Source organism: Amblyomma maculatum, unplaced genomic scaffold (genome assembly GCF_055883805.1).
Source record: "Amblyomma maculatum isolate TAMU_Amacu unplaced genomic scaffold, ASM5588380v1 scaffold_13, whole genome shotgun sequence".
NCBI classification, from domain to species: domain Eukaryota; kingdom Metazoa; phylum Arthropoda; class Arachnida; order Ixodida; family Ixodidae; genus Amblyomma; species Amblyomma maculatum.
Window position 1 is genome coordinate 35,761,500 of NW_028146738.1, and position 21,256 is coordinate 35,782,755.

The window sequence follows — 21,256 nt, forward strand, 5'->3', positions numbered from 1 at the left end:
GTGGGTCAGGGTCCATGGTCATTCTGCTTTGTCATATCCGCACCTGGCCGTTCCAACCTTGACGCGCCAGTCGTTAAACCCTGCCACGCTTGTCACTCCAACGGCTTTCGTCGATTCTGGTCACCTTGCACCGCGAGCATACCTCAGTGCCGACCGGCGCCGTCGTACGGTACGGTTAACGGGAACATGAGGCTGCGTTGCTGCTGCGCTTACTAAGCACTCCCGGGAAAGCCGGCGACAAACTATAGTTCAAAGTGCATGCACACAATCACGGCTGACTTCCCGAACATGCAGTGGGTGCCGTACGTTCTTGCCAGTGGTCGGCTGCAGCGCTTTGCAAAGTGTTTAGATCATACGATCTCATGTTCTTTTTATTTGTGGACGGTACTGTACACCCGGCGGATTCCTAAATACTACTGCGTGATCGTCGACTGCCCGAAGCTGCTGCGAGGGAAAGCGTAGGAGATTCAAAGCAAATGAGGGCACGGGCATGCCCAAAATTCCTGCTGCTACAATGAGCCTCCTTGCAAGGCTGCTCTGATTAGTGCGAAATAACCCCTGCACATTACTGGGTGGCATACATTCGGGCCCCAAGCAGCCACCGCTAATTAGTTTTATTCGCTGCATAGTTCGAATAATATCTGTAAAGGACACACATATTTGCAATAAACGATTCAAGATGCTCAGTCATTATATGCACTCGTTACTTTGAGGATAAATAATTGTTGAGCAGAATAAGTATTTGCAAATTAATTAATTTCGAAGGAAACCTCCTCGAGAGAGTACTCTAAAATGGAACCGGGAACAAGTGTACAGTATACCTGGAACATTACAAGTAAGCCCCACCACAAGCACAGAGTAGATAGAACAAGCGCTCTCAGAATTCGGACATGAAACTTGAATTGCAGGGTTGCTTCCACCGAAACAGAGTAGTCGAGTAGACGACACATCGCCCGAGCAGCATGATTCTGCTCCTCGCTCATTTTCTCTCCCGATTTTCGCTTGCTGCATCTCAGCGCCGCTACACGGGGCATTCGATGGTCGCGGGGTACTGTTAAAGAATAGGCATGGTGTACACACAAGGCACCACTGCTACCGGGGGCTGACAGCAGTATCCGCCCCACTGCCGCGTGCTTGCCCCGACCTTTACAGGCTCTTTCTGAGATTCACGTAAGGGTTCCAAAACTCTGCTTGAATTAGCCCAAAGTGAGCGAGGTGTATACGACGAGGAAGTAGCTGTCGCTGTAAACATACGCGCTTTTAAAACGGCTACCTACTGGCGGCATCACTATGCGTCCGGGCAGACTCTACAAAAGACCCAAAAGGCCCTTCAGCGCACCAGCAAAAAAGGAGTTATGTAACCCTTGTTAACCAGTACTCACTGGTGCATTATGAAGCAGGAACGCAAGCAAAACCTTGCTCGGGAACAAAAGGCTATAAACACATAAAAATGATATTGAATGCGCACTTGTACACACATACTTGTTCTGATCACGAACACACACTCAAAACTGAGGCGTTCATTTGCGCTTACGTGAGCGACCAGGTGAGCCTCCTCGGTTGTACTCACAGCCCCTGCGTGCGCTTGAGCCGTCGTGTTGTCACAATCAACACGACTAGTGCCTAACAATTGATCATTTCTTTTGAACACCTCCAAAACTGTGCGATAACGCGACAGCTTTTGCCTTCGAGAATCGAAGGCGTCCTGACCATCGAAAACGGTTGCTCGCCTCTTCGTGCAATACACCGAAAGAGCCGCTCAGAACGTTGAGTTGCGATAAGGAGCGGTATGGTGTGCCTGGAGCCAAACCAATTCCCTAATGTAGCCAGACCCATGCCGTCGCGTTTACTACGCTTCACTTCGCGTACCGGGCTGTGGGTTAGGCTTCTGCGTGCACCAGCTTTCGACGCGCGAACCGCAAATCGGTTTTCTATCTGTTTGCCTCAATTAGACCAACTTGCTCCTTCCGGACTGAGCAAGCCTTTCAATTTCCACGCCTTACTCGACTCATACTTGCCGGCGCTTGTCGCATCACCTAAACCTTAGCCTACCTGAGCTCACTTGGCTCAGATTGACAGGAGGCATAGTCCTGCCCTCGAACTTCGCGTTCGGGCTCCCGTTCGAGCACTTCGCGGAGTTCTCTGTGTTTGCGTGACGGGTGACTCAGCTCAGGAGCTCCAGCTGTCATGGACACTACTGGAAACTTTCCGCTCTCTAGACAACGGTGTATTTCCACCTTGCACTGCCTCACTGAGCTACCGCTGTCATCTTCCTTAGTATGACCGATGCTGAAGCTCTCCTTTTCATACGTTGCCTCAGGTAGCTTTTATGAAATCGTGTAACTCGCTTTCAAAAGCAAAGACCTAGAGCCCTCGTACCAGTTTTCAACCGTGCCATTGCTATCCTGAACAGAGAAATTTCCAGAATGGGCACCCAGTGCCTCGACACGGTAGCTGTGCATTTCATGCCTAAGCAATCTTTTTTTCGAAAGAAGGTCTGGCTTTCCACCTCTACCAGCTCACCTCTTTCTCGTTATATTTTTTTCGAGTCAGAGGTCAAAACCATGTCCTCAGTCTTAGAGCCAGCAGGACTGGCCGCTGTCTAACCCCTTAAAGTACCTGTCGGCCTCAACTGGCTTAAAATCCTCGCATTTTAGATTCCGAGTCTTTTCTTCGCCTGGAGTTCCATTCATTTACTTTGGCCCGTTTCACCAGAAATTGCTTCAAACGGGCCTTCGCCGCTTCGGGCTTGAGCTCCACCTTGCGTATGGGTCAGCAAGGAGCGGTAATAAGGCAAAGAAACTATTAGCATGTACACCTAATGTATTTAGCAGGCTGTGCGTTTAACTTGTCGCATCGAGACTTTGTTGCCGATTGTGGTGTATCGATGCCCAAGTATAACCTGCATAATGGAGCTCTAGGTTCACTTTCTTTGTGAAACACTCACAAACAGCATTAACTTTCGCAGCGTTTCATTCTATGTAAAGGTCTCTGCACAATTCTTTCTGAAGCAATGCGGAGGGGATGTTTATTGAATGAACTGTTTGGTACAATAGCCGCGAAAAATTATTTGTTACGCATACCTAATTAGTATGTGCGTGAGAACAACAGGGAGAACAGGCTGATCTCGAAAAGTTGATTTATTTAGAAGATTTCCTCAAAATCATCGAGCCAATGCAGATTGTCTACTGAAAAAAACAGAATGTCTCTGGTATTGTTGTACACAAATTCTACACATTCTTGGGACATTTTAATCGAGTGTGCTCATTCAAGACAGGCTGAGGATCGAAGCTTGGCGTTCTCATAGTAATTCAGGCGTGTTAAGAACACACGCCCTATTTCAAGCGGTTAGCTAACTATCCGAACATCGGTTAACGCTGTTAACATTTTAAATCTCGTAATGTTGAATCTTCGGACACGTCGTTACTGCCAACAACTCCTGGGATTGAACTGCAGCACGCGGTACTGAAAACAATTACCGCAGCAAAGTCTTTTATTAGTCAGGGCCGCGAAGTTACAAGGAATTGCGTAGGGTACAATTTATTTTTACCTCATCTCTCGCTCTCTCTCCCTCTTGCAAAAAGGCATTCATGGTGGTTATAATACGAGCAGTGGCTGCCTTCCTGAAGCTCGATGCCAGAACAGGTGATAATGAAAGAGGAAACTTTGGCCTCTCAAGTGTGCAATAAAACAATAAACGTCGCCCTCTTCTTCTTTCAGAATAACTGTTCCTGTCTTCTTCATGATCATGTGCATGTACCTGCTGCCTCTAATAGCGTCCGGACCCAACTCAAAAGAGTTTTATGACCGATTCTACGCAGAAGTGCATAAACACTGGTGGCACTTGCTTGTCCAGTTTCGAAACTGGGATATGGAGGATTCACAGACGGTGAGAACAAATATTGTCTTCTTTACGTGATCGCCAAATAGTAGAGCTTTGTGTCGGCCATTGATACTGAAGACCAGCAACATATCAAATAAACTGAGCTAATATCAATTCCTTGCATACGTATTGATAAAACATATTAAGTAATATTAAGAGCGTGCACTGCATTGATTAAACAATACATAGCATGCATCAAATTACAATGCACAATTAGTTGACTGGTACATAAAAACTTACTAGTATAGATTTTTGATCAATAAATAATGAAATCTGACCATGGCAACAAGTAACGCTAGAACCCTAGCTAGTGAAGCTAGCCTATCAATGCTGTTAAAGGAATTAGATGGTATGAAATGTGATTTCATAGGGCTTAGTGAGGTTAGGAGGCCGAATGAGGCATATACTGTACTTAAGGATAGGCATGTTCTTTGTTATCGAGGTTTACCGAAGAGGCGAGAACTAGGGGTAGGTTTCCTTGTCAATAAGTATATAGCGGATAATATAGATGAATTCTATAGTATTGTTGAGAGAGTGGCAGGCATCGCCATTAGGCTTAATACGCGGTATAAACTGAAGGTTGTATAGGCCTATGCCCCTACATGTAGTTATGATGACCGGGCAGTTGAAAGCTTCTACGAAGATGTAGAATTGGAAATGCGAAATGTAAAAACACAGTATACTATACTAATGGGCGACTTCAATGCCAAGGTAGGAATAAGGCAGGCAGGAGACCAGGCAGTAGGTGACTATGGCATTGGTTCTAGGAATAGCAAGGGGGAGTTACTATTTGAGTTTGCAGAGCGTAATAACTTAAGCATCATGAATACCTTCCTTAGCAAACGGAAGAACCGGAAACGCACATGGAAAAGTCCTAACGGGGAGACTAAAAATGAAATTAACTTCATACTGTGTTCAAACCCCGCCATTATGCACAATGTATAGGTAATCGGAAAAGTGCGATGCAGTGAACACAGGATGGTGAGGTTCCTTATTAGTCTAATCTGAAGAAGTACTTAGCAGGCGCACACAACAGTCCAGCGAGTAATATGGTGACGCCCAGGAGGCCCTCGTTGCAAAGGTCTTTAGCAAGAGAGCGCAGAATTCAGCTGACGCAGCTCGGCGTTTGCAAGTACCCCAGGGCGGTTTTGCAAAGGCGTGGTAAGGGATGAAGTCGCCACTTCATCCATCCAACACGGCGGAGTCCACCAAGCCTCCCCTCTAGAGTGTGAAGCAAAGGAAATAACGCCACTGTCTTTCCCACGCGGTGCGCTCCATTCTGGTGACTTATTCAACGCGGCTCATGCTATAGGAGCACGCATGGAGGCCTGCAAGCCAACTATTGTTGCGAAAGCAACATTACGCCAGGGTTCGTCTCGTCGGGTATCCGTAGGCCGTAGGGCACGAATGGCCTTGAACAGCCGTTGCTTAGCAACCGTTTGAGTCGAGCTCCGCTAGATGGCGCTGCCGTTGGTGCCACACCGATGCAGCTCGCTCTCGCCAGATGTTCTGCCTTCTTTTGTTGCGAAAGCGACTCTCCGACAGCCAAATTGAGACATCGGGTGGCCGCAGCTACGCTGTGCACTTGAATAGGCGTATAGCTACGTTCTCGTAAAAAAAAAAATTTCTCCACAGGGAATCGAACCTCCATTCCTCGAAACCTCGGGTTCCCAGCAGAGCGGTTTAACCAACATAGCCACGTCTTTTATTTTTACTTTATTGCCTGACTTTTGCAAGACGACACAAACACACCCAAGACATTGATATAGTAAGCCTGCCAGGGGCTGGCTTCATCGTTCTAAAATTTCTTCCGATTCATCAAAGGATCTACATTTGGCAACCACTCAAGATTATCATCGACAAACTTCACAATCGCGTTAAATGAATGGAGAGCCTCGCGGAAAAAACTTCGAGCAGAACGCGCATCAGGATCACAGTGATATCCTGCCATGCGGGAACGCCATATACTGTGGAGGCCAATTAGCATGATTGAATGTTACGGAACCCCTTCCTCATTTTTCGTGGGTAAGTACCGTATTCCGTAAGGATTAATCGGTAAATCTTTCTTTATGGTTCTTTGAAGTACGTCCAAAAATAGACCTCCTCGGAAGATATAAACCTTTTCTTGCAAAAACACTTTGACTGGCCAAGTTCCAGTGTGCAACTTAAAAAAGAAAGTTTTAGCCGCTGCCGGCACCTTCATTTTCTTTACCTCTTCAGTACATTCCTGTCAGGGCCTCCCCTGTATGTGGCCCTATAGATGGCCTCCGGAAGAACAACGTCACAGGAACCTTTGTGAAACTTTTTCTTTCTCACAGTTGATAAATATTCTTTTGAAAATCTTGCACAAAAAGCGCACACTTTGAACAACTTCTCTAAGGCAACCAAAAATACCTCCCGTGTAACATTCGGCTGGCACAACATAATCTGGCAGTGCACATCCAACAGTGAACAAAAATGGATCATGAACGTCACGCTGGAACAAAAATCTGCTGACGTTCTGCGGCAAAAAAAGATGCCCTACGCCCACGCCGCCATCTTTCACACTTCTAAATAAATTAGTGCGGATGAATCTTTCCCATTTTGAAGCCCACACAATAACCGCAAATCTCCTATGCAGCTTCTGAACACTCAATCTTGCACAGTGTAAAACTTGCATCACATACCACAGCCTAGAAATGAAGAAGAGGTTGCACAGTGTGGCTCTGGCAAAAATTGATAAGCCAGTTCTTTTCCCCTTATCTGCCCTTTCCCGCATGTCATCTGTGCATGCTCTCCAATATGTCTCGCTATCACGATAGCATTCTAGTGGCACGCCAAGGTACTTGGCGGAGTCCTCACCCATGACACGTTTGCCAAATTATCATGAGCACTTTCCCATCTACCATGCCACAGTCGCAGGGACTGATGAAGCACATAGGCTACTACAAGTAACATTTTAACTTTCTATCTCCTGCATCCCATTCCCCCATTCTCAACTTACGCCTTGTGGCAAACTTTTCGAAAAAAAGAAAAGTAACATCATACCGGCCAATTGCGCTCACGAACGTTGATTACAAAATTTATAGAAGGTGTTAGCACGAAGGCTGCAATCAGTTATCCAGGAAATTGAATGGCCACATCGTACGTGCGGGATAAAGGGACGGTCCATTGTTACAAATATAGACAAAGCAAGAAGTTTATTAGAATGTTGTTATGGGGGGGGGGGGGGGGGGTCATAAATGGCCGTGTGGCCATCCTGCATCTTGGCCTTGAAAAGGCGTTCGACTGTGTTGCCCATAAAATTCTACTTTGTATAATGGACCATATAAATGTTGGTTTTGTTATTCGTGAGGACGTGGCTCTGGTGTACCGAAATTGCACTACGAGATTAGTTGAAAATAAAACTCTGGGGGCCCCCACTAGCATGCAGTGTTCTGTGTGGCAGGGCTGTCCCCTCAGCCCTCTTTTATTCTGCATTTACATTGAAACCCTTTTCTTAAACATCTTGGACAATGAGAATATCACTGGTTTTCGTTTGCAAGCCATGGAAGTGAAGCTTTTGGCGTACGCCGATTATTTTGCGATTTTTACGGTTAACCGGGAGGGTATAACCGAAGTTGTTGATTCTGTAAAAACCTTTAGCGAAGTTACAGGCAGTAGGGTAAACTTTTTCAGCTTGGTATTTATTATACGCGTTTACATAGAGAAGAGAGCTATATACTTTATATACAAAACAATCAGCCTGTAGCCGAACAAATTCAATTTAAATAAACAACACCACACAACTAAAATACGTCTGAACACAACACTAAACATTCTCTAAGAAAACACACGAATAAAAAACACCAGCATTATAGCAAAACAGCAGGTAACTAAAGCAAATTTTAACACAACTGCACTAAAACGACGGCAAACAAAAACAGCGCACATGAATAATGGGAGCTAATCCGGATGATAGTCACTATCTTCATATGTGACACTCAGCTGGTGTTCCATTTGGCTGAACTGAGTAATAGGGGAAACTAGAGTCAGCATTCCAACATCCGCATTTTTCACGGCCTGTGCAGTCCAAGGAGCAAAATCATGTCAAATAGTTCCTGGTCATGTTGGGTGGCCATTAGGTTCCACGATGGTGAACCTAATGGCCACATTCAATACACTCTTTCTTCAGTGTTCTTTGCAGAACGTCCCAAAATAATGTCACATCTTTGCAGGTAATAAAACAGTGTTCGATGGTTTCAGGTGTGTCACATAGCCGACAAATACCAGAAGAAACAAAAGTATTTTTTTTTTGTGAAGCTACACTTTCACAGGTAGAACTTCGAAATGAAGTTTAAAAAAAATGGTTTAGTAGCAGGCGAATTCGGCATATTACGTACTCTTCTCATCACATCATGCCCGATAAAATTTGAATAGAGAACGATATAATGGAGTCGGGAACAGCATGGATATGAATCCTTTGTATAAATGTTTTCTTAAAACAGAAAACGGCAAACTCCTAATGATTTACAAGCGAAGGATTTAATTTTCAAAGCTCCCACTTCGGCCTATATTTTGAGCTGTAAGTTCTCGCGAGACGAGCAACCATCATGCAATAACCTGAAAATGAAACCGGTACAGTTTCAATCAAGAAATCAGGAGAAATAAGCGAGGAAGAAATAAATTTTTTCTAGACGCGCGTGGGACCTCCCATAGATACGCGTGGATAGTGTAGTTGCAAGAAATGAGGCCCCTGTATCAATGCGTCCTGCATCATCTGCAATATGCAACAACACTTCACAACTTCACAGCACAGTAGCCACGGCACGATCATTCAGGTGACATACACAATTATTCTCCCATTAGCACAACATTCCTATTACAATCTAGAAGGATAGCATTGCCTTCAAACATTTCAACACGCTGAGCTGCACTATTGGACACATATATATTGATCAGTCGCCATGCCTTCCTGTGCAGAAAAATTCACAGCTAATCAGCCGCCAGTCAGAGTCGGTATAGTAAGATAACGCAGAATAAAGGACAGTCTTTTGCAAAAACAAGAAGCAACCCACCGATACCCCAACAGCATTTGTTACAAGAGCATTGTAATCAGACAAAAAGGGCCCTAGTTCCCTCTCCATCTCCTGCTCTCTTTTATTCTTCGTTTCCTGGACGGCGACAAAATCAGGTCACCTACTACTAAAAAAGTCAGCGAAGCTGCACCTGCGTTTTACGTGACCTAAAGCCTCGCAAATTCAGCGTTGCAAACACCGCCTCTTCAGAGGTCGCCCCCATGGTGATCACACAAAAATTAACTAAACTTACACTTGTCTCTCAGGAGACAACGATGTCGCCACCAGACCACCTCCACGACTACAGTAACGCGAAAGTCGACTCTTCCCCTTTTGTTTCGACGTGCGCTGGCGTCGGCGATGCTTCACGCTTATCGGATCACCATCGTCACTTGAGTCAGGTGCGCAATGCTCCCGGCGTTTTTAAAGAGGCTCTTCAACGGGAGGGACGACCTCAGTTGCAGTTAAAGTGGCCTGGCCAGCAAGCTGCTTGTCAGCGTTGACCTCAGGAACTGGAATAACGGAAGCGGCGCCATTTGGTGGATTAGAGCAAGCGGTAGGCTCCACAGCGTGCACCGGATTCAGCATATCACATGGAAGCACCTTTGCGCTTTCTTCAGCTTTCTTGTCACTGCTTTGAGCCACTGTGAGGAGCAAGCGACGGGCTAGCTCTGGAAGGGGTGTCCACAACATCGACTGAACGATCACCAGCCACGTCAAGCACTTCCGTGGCTGTAATAGAACGTCATCGGAGGGGCCGCAAACAATGCCGTAGCATATCCGCATAAGTGACGAAGCACTCTTCTGCAGTGTGACCATACGCCGACAGTCCTCGCAGCGTGGCATATGGCAGTGCCTACGAATGTGGCCAACACGACTGCATCGAAGGCATAGCGGTGGTCTGCCCGGTATTAAAGCAAGGCTCTGGAACCCACAAATAGTCACCACATGTGGGATGTCACCAATGCTGACTCCTTCAGCTATAGACACAACTACATTCCTGCCCAGCGTTCTCCAACATTCCCTTTCTGCCACTTTCCAGTTTTTCTGTTGAAATCGATGTCATCTTCCCGTAGGCCTGGAGTGCATCATGTGTGAAGGCGTCATCCAAGTGTTTCGGCAGCCATACAAGCTTAAATTTTACTTATTTTGGTTCTGGGTCCACGACGACACAGCGACGGCCCTTAACCATGAGATCACCGCATGCAACCAGCTTCTCTTTTGATTGTGCGGATTTACAGGTTTCCATCCATACATGGTACACTTGAAATTGACCAATTGAACTAGTTTCCTTGAGGTCCACAAAATTCCAAACGGAGTCTCTGAAGTGTTGTGCCCGATAGGGGCGCCCGGCAAGGTCCGTATGCTAGAAAATGGAGTCAGCGACCAGCTTACCAGTTGGGAGATGGGGGAAAACAATACCTTATTCATTACTGCTGGTCGTAAACTAAGCAGTACCTCGGCCAGAGGCCGATTGAAGCCTTGGTGCGGAGAACATCGAGGAACGCAACCACTTGGAACAGCGTCTTCGTCTTTCCCCACGCCTGGGACTGTGAATAGCGCGTCTTAATTTTTCTTCTCTACCGTGAAGAGGATAGTAGTGATGATGGTAGGCTAGTCAGCGGCGTATTATGGGCGAGCATGTATTCAGCAACAACGCTAACTCGGGCCTCTCTTTTCATGTGAGATGGTGACATTAGAATCAGCCTACCATGATATTTGCATTCGCGTTACCCTTATGCCACGGGCAGAAGCTGCCAACTTGGGTCGCTCCTTCACATGGGAGAGTAATATCAGAATCAGCCTTCCAGAACCGCTTGCATTTTCGTTACCCCTACGACACGCAGGCGCGTCCATACGGCTGGGTTGAAGCATGATTTTATATGTGGGCTGGTAGCTTACACTCTCGCGTCATACCCTTAAATGATGTGTTTAAATGTCACCAGTAATAGCGTTACGAAAGTTAAACCACAGCCAACTTTATTATAGCACGATGCGCCATTATTACAGTTATCACTGCAAAGTGGCGAAAATAGAATTTCGTGTTCCTACGACATCATTGCGCGGCGACAGTGTCCGCTTTTCGTCAATGTCAGTAGCCGTGGCCCATGTTTATATATCCTAACACAGGCTGCGAATACCGAAACGCTCGTCCCAATTATTAATTTCATTCTGTTTGCTGGGAGGTTGTGTTTTTTTTGGAACGATATTTATTGCCTCAGAGCGTCAGTAGAGCATGACATAAAGAATGAGGAAATGGTTAAATGAATGAAAAAATTCGCTGATTTTATGAAGTCCAGGAGTGAGGGATGGTGTGGTCCAAGCGAGATACGAGGCAGGATTGCTTGCTCAAAGACCAGTTATCGTCAAATGCTGTATTCGTGCCGGTTTCAGAGCTGGGCAGACCCACAGCAGGTGTTGAATGTCGGCTTAAACATTTTCGTCTTTACATATTGGACATCCTGGGCTGAGATATACGTGTCGGAAGTGAGGCTACGTCCGATTGAAAGCTAGTGTGAGGGCAACGCCGACTCGGATCCTCCTAAGCGCAGCCGCCTCTGCACGAATGAGACCGCCGGGGACGGATACAGCTCACGGAGGGATAACAGCAGGTGTGCGGCGCCGGAGGTGTTTTTTCTTGATAAAAGAAGGGTAGCGTTGTCCACATCAAGGAGCCCTTGTAATAATGAGGCTTGGGTCACGAGGCGGGTCGCTATATCTATTATTTTATTTATTTATTTCAACCTCAAAGGCCCCATTGAAGGGGTATTACATGAGGGAGTGGGTTTCAGGGCATAATATTGCTTCGAGTGAAGATTTGAATAGTGATGGGTCTGTATGGAGCACGACGTCGGCAGGCAAGTCATTCCAGTCTTTTGCTGTGCGAACGAAAAACGAATATAGATGCGCAGATGTACGGGCTTGCGGAGGATGAGTTGTATTTTCGTGGTTCATGCGGCTGGAGGTGCGGTATGCAGGGATGATAACAGATTCGTGCGAAAGATGATAATAGAATTTATGAAATAGAGATAGTCTTGCGATGCTACGCCGGTTAGCTAAATTTGACAAATGATCATTGCATTTTAGTTTGGTTACACTTTCATGATAATAATATGCAGAGAAGATGAATCTAGCGGCGCGGTTTTGTATTGCTTCTAGCGTGTTAGAAAGATTAAGTTGATTATTGTCCCAAATAGCGCATGCATATTCTAGTTTGGGCCGTACAAATGTTACATAGGCTAGTGATTTTAACGATGGTGTTGCTAAACGTAGTGTTCGCCGAAAATACCCCAGAACTCGATTTGCTTCTATAGAAATTTGAGTTACGTGGTGTGTCAACTTCAGATCATGTGTTAAGTGAAAGCCAAGGTATTTATATGTAGTTACAGCTGCAATTTCAGAATTAGCTATTAGGTACATAAAGGGTGGTTCAGAAGGACGCCTGTGAAAAGGAAGTAAAGAAGTTTTTTTTCACGTTAAGAGACATGAGCCATTTACTGCACCAAGTTAAAATGCTATCTATGTCAGATTGAAGAAGTTGGCGATCACTGTGAGTGATTATGGGACGGTACACAATACAATCGTCAGAAAATAGGCGTCTGTTAGAGCATATGTCAGTTGGCAGGTCGTTTATATAGATAAGAAAAAGCAGGGCCCCCAGGACTGTGCCCTGGGGTACCCCAGATATAACAGAGGAGTGAGAAGAAGAGCATTTATTAGCGAGAACAAACTGTTGCCGGTTAGTTAGAAAGTTACGAAGCCAGTCAAGTACGAAGGAATTGAGATTAAGACGTGAAAGTTTCAAAAAAAGCCGCCGGTGGGGAACTTTGTCACACGCCGTTTCGAAATCTAAAAAAGGGCGTCCACTAGAATATTGTGATCAAGGTTGGAACTTAGGTTATTATTAAATAAAGCTGTGTATCGCAAGAAAAGACCTTTATAAAACCATGTTGGCTAGCGTGAAAGAAATGAACAGATAAAAGATATTTCTTGATGTGAGAAACAATTACATGCTCCATTAGTTTAGACGGGACGCTATAGTAAAGGATATAGGACGGTAATTATGACGGGAAGATGAAGGCCCTTTTTCTGGTACTGGAATTACTTTACCCACTTTCCAGTCGTGCGGTACAATGCCCGAATAAAGCAATTGCTGAAAGATATGAGACAACAGGACACTTGTGATATGTTTTGTATTTTTAGTATCTTTGCGTTAATATCATCAATACCTGCTGATGATGTTAGTTTCAAAGAATCAATTAATTTAACAATGCCGTGGGTTTCGAATGATATATCGGACATAGCAGGAAACACAAAGGATGAAAAATCCGGCAGGTCCCCATCTGGTTCACGAGTAAATACAGAACTAAAGGTCAGATTTAATACTTCAGCAACATCATGCTCCGCAACTGTAGTCATATCATCATCATGAAGTGTTATTGGATTGCTAGGGTTAGGATTGATACATATCTGCTTGACTTTGGGAAGGCAGATGGTGCCGTGAGACCCACCAAATACGTTCTGACTGGGGAATGCGCGCCGCAAGCTGGTGAATGTCTTGACATATTTTTGGGCAATGGTTTTTAACGTCGGAGCAAAGGTACCGCTTGAAGTGCTTTAGTTCGGATAACAACGTGGAATTTAGAGAGCATGGTAATGATGGCCACGGAGCAGAGTGCCTCCTGAACTGCCGCGAGCTCAGCGCAGAAAGATGTAGGTAGTTCCGAAAGTGGAAGCGTAGGGATCTGATTCAGGCTAGGTCTCCACGGGCAGTAGATTGCTGTTTTTGGTTCTCAGCATTGTATGCTTGCATCCACGTGACTACAACGAAACCTTCAGACAGCTGAGCATCTTCCTCTTCAAATATCTGGCGAAGGGACGATACTGATTTGCCAGACGTTGGTCTGCGCTTATCAGTTGGCTTCTTGTTACCTGTACAAATTTCCAAGGAGAGAGAATTGGCGCAGGTGGCTGAAGAACAATGTGTAAAGTTGCACACGTCCTCAGTGCTTGCGTGGAATGTGACAAAGAGGCCTTAAGTCCGCGAGAATCACGGCGATGCTGCTTCAACTCATCGATGGTGTTGAGCTGCGCAGTCCCTTGTAATGCCACGACCGGAGTGATTCGTGGAAGGCATGTAATGGTCATCGTAGCTTCTAGGTTCACGGCTTCAAGGCGATAACACAGTGCTCTTTTAAGATGCTGAAACTGGGCTTGATAAAAAATACATGACTGCAGAACTGCCCTCACCAATTGACATGCAACAGACGAGCCAGCGCCACCTATTTTAGGAGCAATTTTTCTAATCACACCCATAGTCTGAATAGCTTGCGTTTTTGCTTGAGAAAGCCAAGCAGACGCTGATCCTGAGTGGTGAATCATTAAGTACAGAAGTATTACGCTCGGACTTAATGAGGTGCCTGATAGGCAGAGACGAATTGGATTTGCAGTTTACGGCGTCCCCAGAGGCTGGCGACATATGTGTACATAGTTTCACACATGGAAAGCTGAAGGCAAATGGAGGAAGCGTAATGAGAGGTAATTTTTAAAGCTATCTGAAGGGCAGCTTCCTGAGTGAGCAGATTTTGGTGAGTGCTCAATAAGGTGATGTCATTAGCGTATTGAAAAAACTTGATTTCAGGGATGTCATGTGAGTGCCATGCCAGTGGGATGAAAGCAATATTAAACAACGTCGGTTACAATACTGATACATGGGGCACATCGCGCAGCAAAACGAATTAAGCAACTGCGTCACCACTGAGGCTAATTGTAAATTTTCCTCCGTCCGAATATGATGCCACAAAACTGCCAACTCTCGGAGGGAGATGGAGCATGTCAATGGCGTTGAAGATTGCAGCATAACTGATGTCGTCGTATGTTTCTTCAATGTCCATTGCTAATATGGTGTGCACATTGCGGCTGCGGGTAGATGACAGAACTGCTGATGCCAAGACAGCCAATCTCTCCTCTGTACCTCTGTATGGACGAAATCTAATTTGAGCTGCGTGATAAAAACCGTTCTGTTCCAGCCACCAAGAACGTCGTCCTCCCAGCAATTTATCTGCAAGCTTGCACAGCGTTAATGTTAATGAGATTGGTCGAAAGTTGGCGAGGTCTGTTGGAGGTTTTCCTGATTTGGGAATAGGGATCACGACAACGGATTTCCACTTCTTTGGTACGACGCCATACAGACGTGCATTGTTTATAGTGTCTAGTAGCTGAAGGAGTACAGCGGAACTCAGGTTCTTGTAATCCTCATACTGAATTATGTGTGGGCCGGGCGCTGTCTATAGTTTTGCGTCATCAATTGCATCCGGTAACTCAGGCATAAAAAAGGAACTCGCAGTTCTATCTGCGCCGGCAACAGGTGGTAGTTTTTATGCATCTGCTGGGATACCTGCCAAAATACAATTAGCAGTTGAAGGATGCCATACATCATACTTTGAGAAAACGTTTCGTGCTGTTTCTTTGGCGAAATCACCCGGCGACAAATTAGCGGCAAAGCATGCAGTTTCTGCAGCGTCAGTAGAACGGCGACCATATTCAATTGCACGCAACGTTCGCCAGAGTAAGGCATTCAAATATTTAGCGAAAAATTGTTAACATCACGCATGTCACTGGCGTCGCGAGAGATCGCGTTCATATCTCCGAGCCTTAGCAGTAAGATAATGCAGTCGCGTACCTGCCTGCGCCGAAGTAGGATCTCGCCCTGCAGCAAGCTCGGCTTGACGGCGGGCAGTCCGCAACTAAGTAGGCCGAGATCTGATGCAGGTTGACCAACATCAATCCAGGTGGTAGCAGCGCTGCTTAGTGCACTCTGTATGCGCTCAACAAGGAGTGACGATGAATCTGAAGACATACTGTCGAGACAAGAGCGAAAGCTCTCCCAATTGATCACAGAACATTTGGGGCGTAAAGGGCGGAGACATGAGGGACGGAGACCGATGGCGATAGGGTAGTGATGACATCCCTAGCAGTCTGGCTCCATAGGTAGCATTACATATGTGACGCACAGGCCGTGTTGCTGTCCCAGGGTGAATGCGCAAAACAAACAGGGCATCAGTGAAGGCGTCCCGGACAAACCTACCTGAGGGCTTGAAGTGGGATACGCGCCATTTGGGTGAGGGGCGTTGAGTCGCCTTCTATTGAAATCGAACACCCGGGTTATTGTCGAAGTACACATAACATACCTAGATTAATACGGGAAGGGGCGCCTCCGGCTGGTCTGACGTAATATGAAACAATCACAACGGTTCCTTTCACAAATTTCAAGGCAACTGCTACTACCTCTTGATAGGATATGAGGTAGGTTTCGAGAGAAAGGCGCACATGAGTAAACCGCGTATCAACATATACCGTCTCCTTTCACGGGGAAGCAGGAGTCTGCACGCCACGGTCGGTTATTGAAGGAGACACGTAGCCACTGAAGCGCGGAATGGATCGCAAGGTGTTTGTTTCTTGCAGTAACAAGCCCACACCCGGAGCTTACTATTTCCCAGTCCGGTCTTCAGCTCGCCCACCTTGAAAATGCCTCTACAGTTCCACTGTAGCACACCAGGACGACCGGTATTCACCATTTTCGTGTACTAGTCCAAGTATTTCAGTATCAAAGACATCAGGTTGGACAACTGGTTGATCATATAGCGGAGAAGCAAAGTTGTAGTTATACGTAGCCGTTGTGGTACACTGGGAAGAGGCAGCAAATGAAACTGTCGCGCTAGAAGAACACGAGAGTGCCGCGCCATTGATAGATTAAACGGTTAATTCTGCGGCTCGTCTACGTCGAGCAAGCATTTTGTGGTGTTGTCGGAGCTTGGAGACCTCTGCTAAGGGACGAGTTATTTGCTCGTCCGCTGCAGCCATGTCGTCCTCCAGTAAATTAGGGCGCCCTGTATTGGCTGTGGTCGACCGTATCGCTTGACTTCGTCTGAGCTGGAGGTGCATTCGAAGCGGGATCAGGAAGCTCTGGCCACTCGGCATCATCCCACTGGAGAGCAGCGAAGCCATCAGAATTCTGCACTAGTGTCATGTCTTGTAATGGCCAATGCTTAGTACTCCGAAGACGATCCTTCTGTGTTGTGTTTTGCTTTGCAGGACAACTTATAGATGTTATCTCGTAGTTGTCCAATTTACAGAGGCCGCAGAGGTACGTACCTTTTCCTTCAGACGCACCTTCATCGGCATTATGGAAAGGACAAGATTTGTGAATGTGCCCAGCCCGGAAACAGTTATAACAATAAACCGCACTAGGGTTAAATGGCCGAGGCCTTAAAATGCAGCCGTATTTGTAAAGACAGGATGGAAGTCCAAGGCGACCATGCACGAATGCCCCTTTCCCATATGTCGTGACTGGATTACCCGGTGCGTGGGGTAGTACAGCTCACGTTGAAGTGTGGTTTAATCCTCGTTTGTATCGACGTTGTAAACGACGCAACGCTGCAAATCGGAGCCTTCAAGTAGATACACCTGGACAAGCACTGAAATTTCACGTGTGAATGAAATGAACCCAAGCTTTTGCATACATTCCACCGCAGTGAGTGTCGGAAGCCACACAGCTATAATATTTAGCTTCTTCCTGGCCGTGAAGCCTCTAAAACTTCTGGTTCTGAGACAGACGTCCAAATAGCCTGTAGCATCCTGTCGGTATATCCGTCAGAGATTTTATTGGCTAGAGATTTATTCGTCGCTTTATAAGATGCCGCTCCGGGTGTAGGCGCAATCTGATCCTCGATTGTTAGACAGGAGCGCTTTCCTTGACAGCCATCACTTGCCGAAGACGAATTAGGTTGATCGCCTTCCGAAGGACATTTTTAAGAGGCATGGAAGCTTCTTGACACGGATGGTGGTGCCGATAAGTTCATTAGAGAGCACGTCTCTTCCTGTCGCACGGTTGGATGCCTATCTCGGCATGTTGACTGGGTGGTTACTGCTGTAGTTCGCCCAGGGGACATATAACTTAGGGGCTGTTGGACATTTTGAGACGTCATGATGGGCGCTGTTGCTGATGAACGGGAAGCACCAAGATGGACTTTGGGCCGAGGTTCAGGTTGAGATGTCTATTGCGGGGCAGGCATTGTAGCGAGCGACGCCGGTGACGCTACCTCTGCCAGCGTGGCAGCGGAGCCACTAGGCCTAGCCAGAGTGCCCAGCTGCGATACAATTATGCATGGGTATCATGCGCTAAAGGGCCCCAAACCTCACGGCGAGAGGACGCTTGACGCTTCCTCGGAAGGCGAGGATCCACTTCTCTGAAGAGAGGGCACGCATTTACGCGGATGGTGAGGTTTTTCAGAGAAGCGGTGAGAAGCCACCTTAGCAGGAACACACTTGTTCTAATTAATATAACGAATTAATAATTAAATAATTATACTTGCTATTTTTTCCCGCGCGTGAAGAAAAAGAAAAAGAAGTATTTAATGCGAGCCGACAGATTACAAGGACGAGTTGCTTTCTTCAAGTCTGCCTGAAGGGTAAGTTTTACGAAAAGGAATTCCGTCTAAGAAAAACCAATGTTGATGTGGGCAAGAATAAGGAAACATAATAGTACTCCACCTGCGCCGCATATTGCCACAATGTGTTCAAATAGAAATAATATTGGTTATAGCACTAAAGAGCACAAAACAAGGACAGAGGGGAGCCTCAGTTATCAAGCCGAGCCAATGTTTCGAGAAAAGAACTTGCCTTCTTCTGGGATCAGGCGAAGACAAGCCCCCTTGTCGAAATGTAGGCTCCTCTTGAGAACTGAGGCTCATCCTCAAACCTTGTTCTGTGCTCTTTCGTACTGTGCCAGCTACCTTCTTTCTGTCGCTATTCTCTGGTTTCAATGAAGTATCCTATTTGAAGGAACAATAAATGTTTGCCCGAAGTAGGATTGCCATATTGAAAGCACGTTTTCTAATCACAACTAACTTTTCCCCTTCTTTTACGCAGGTAACCATGTTGCACTTGTGGTACCTTTCTGCTGACTTCCAGCTCTTCTTGGTTTCGGTCGTCGTGATCCAGGTTTTTAGGGGGTAAGTGTATTCACGTTCCCTGAAGGTAGCGACAGACGTACACCAAAACCTACTCCGTCTATGCGCAGGAAGAAATGGTGCATTCCTAGCATCTTCTCTGCGTTGTCACTCGTATGCTGTGGTGCTTCAGCATGGCAGATATACGGCACCAATATGATGCCATTTGTTGTGAGCAGCCACCCCCAACTCAAGTAAGGCGACCGCACTTGGAAGCTTACCTTATAAACACAGTTTTAGCACTGCAGTTTTCACCGCGACTTGTTTCGCCAGCTTTACCTTGCGATCGATTTTCAAATATCTACATTGTATGGGCGATATTGCATGTGTGCGCTGTTGGCTTTTACTCAGTAATCTGACATCAGAAGTCTGTCTAAAATAGTGATTCCTTATGAAATGCACAAGGAGCCGAGAGGCGTTATGCCAGGGTTATTAACTACAGGTGCATGCTGTTTTAGACTCCAGTCTGTTCAATACCATCGTTACCCTTAGATTAGTTGCGAATCATCAACCGCCAATGCACTGTTGCTCCTTGTTCTCTGCAGAGCGGTGTTCGACACGGTGATGTATCTCTACGTCCGGCCCTATTATCATGCTGTCTGCTTCTTTTTCGGATGTAACACTTGCGTCCTAGTAGAGACATACCGGAAAGCTCATATTTCAAAGGTGAGTAACCAGGGTCGACGAAACCAGAGGCCGGGAGCAAGAGCCCCCCCCCTTAAGTATACTTTGTCGGGACTCAGACCTTCCACCTCCTAGCTTCCTGCCGTGTCCGCTTTTTTTTTTTTTTTCTGTAACCTAATTTATATTGGGCCTCTTCGTTTCCATGAAAATTGCCTAGTAGGTCATTTCAAGTTGATGACACTTACAAAACGTTAAAGCAGGCATGAATTACAGATGATAGCCGTCTTTTTCGTTTTCGTAGAAGAGCAATTTTAACAATATAAAGGAACAGGCTGGCACCGGGCCCCACGTCGAGCTCAACCTTATCGCTGGTTTAGTTCTACACAGAAATGCGAGGCATAGAATGAGCAAGTATTTTGAAAATACACAGAACGAAAATAATGCAGAATGATAAATTTGTTCCAGCCCCCCTCCTAATACATACTTCCGGATGCACTGTAATTTGCCTTAATTTTGGATTTAGTTATGCTCTATAATTATTTTTGCAACCAAACGTAGGAGCTTGCTGTCTGATGTTGTTATTATCTTTTCAGTTTCTTGATCGCAGTCATGCTTGATACACTATGGACTTCTAAAACAGTTCAGTGAGAGGTGCACTGAACAGTGATTTTAATGCGATAAAATCGTTTCCCATTTAATCTTCTGTGCTCTAAGCGCTTCTGTTTGGGCCCATGCTAGATGCTCTGGAATAACAGCGAGCATTGTCATCCACCGACCGGAGCCATGTACTGTAGGTTATCTGCTGTGAATAGGCAAGAATTATTAAGCGTAGTTCCACAGGAAGCTTCATATATATATATATATATATATATATATATATATATATATATATATATATATATATATATATATATATATATATATATATATATATATATATATATAGTTATTTATTTATTTATTTATTTATATATATCTAAATATTAGTACAGTCATCCTCAGGCTAGAGACGTATATAATAAGGGGGGGAGAGGATATATAGAATAAGACTACAAAAAGGTATGTACTCAAAACTGCAAAAAAAAAAAATTCGGTATGCATTTCAGCACACGAAGAAAAATAAAGCAAAAAGAACGTAATCCTTCTAACTGCGCCTCACTTATGTCACGGTGCGGAGGTTACACAACCAACGATCGCGCCGCGATGGATCTCCGTGCATGCTCATGTGACTTTTCTCCCATTTGCTTTAAGAAGCGCAGTTCGTATTGTGTGCGAGGTGTTACATCATTCTGATCGAAGTGAACGGTAGAACTGCGGTAGCGTCTTTATTCTCAACCGTGTAAAGACCTATTCTCTGCACGCAGTGCCTCGAGCACTTTACATGCGATGGCGTTCCGTGGAATGATCCGTTATCTGAAATTCATGGTAAGAGCAGCCTTAGACCAGATGATTTGTCGTCGGAAACTAGCACGGTGCTGACGCGCCTTTTGCATCATTCTGTGACTCGAAAATGAAGGACCACACCAAAGTTATTACGGAGAAGACGCTGTGGGCAATTTTAGAGTCATGGCAAATATGTTCAATTAAGCAGGGTGATCCCAACAAGAAGCCGCTCTTCCATGGATGCCAGCAGAGGTATGGGCCTAGCGCACTTACGGGAACTGCTTGTGGCAATAAGTTTTGGATAGCTATATATTTTAAAA

At 45.7% G+C, this 21,256-nt stretch overlaps 1 protein-coding gene across 1 annotated transcript in view; it reads left to right on the forward strand.

The window, feature by feature from the left end:
* Window positions 1–21,256, forward strand: part of LOC146172559 (nose resistant to fluoxetine protein 6-like) — a 98,848-nt gene that overhangs the window by 58,672 nt on the left and 18,920 nt on the right. The window contains exons 9-12 of the mRNA XM_084585804.1: window positions 3,721–3,889; window positions 18,850–18,932; window positions 19,001–19,123; window positions 19,475–19,595. Coding sequence (XP_084441930.1) covers window positions 3,721–3,889; window positions 18,850–18,932; window positions 19,001–19,123; window positions 19,475–19,595 — 496 coding nt within the window. The remainder of the gene's footprint in view (window positions 1–3,720; window positions 3,890–18,849; window positions 18,933–19,000; window positions 19,124–19,474; window positions 19,596–21,256) is intronic.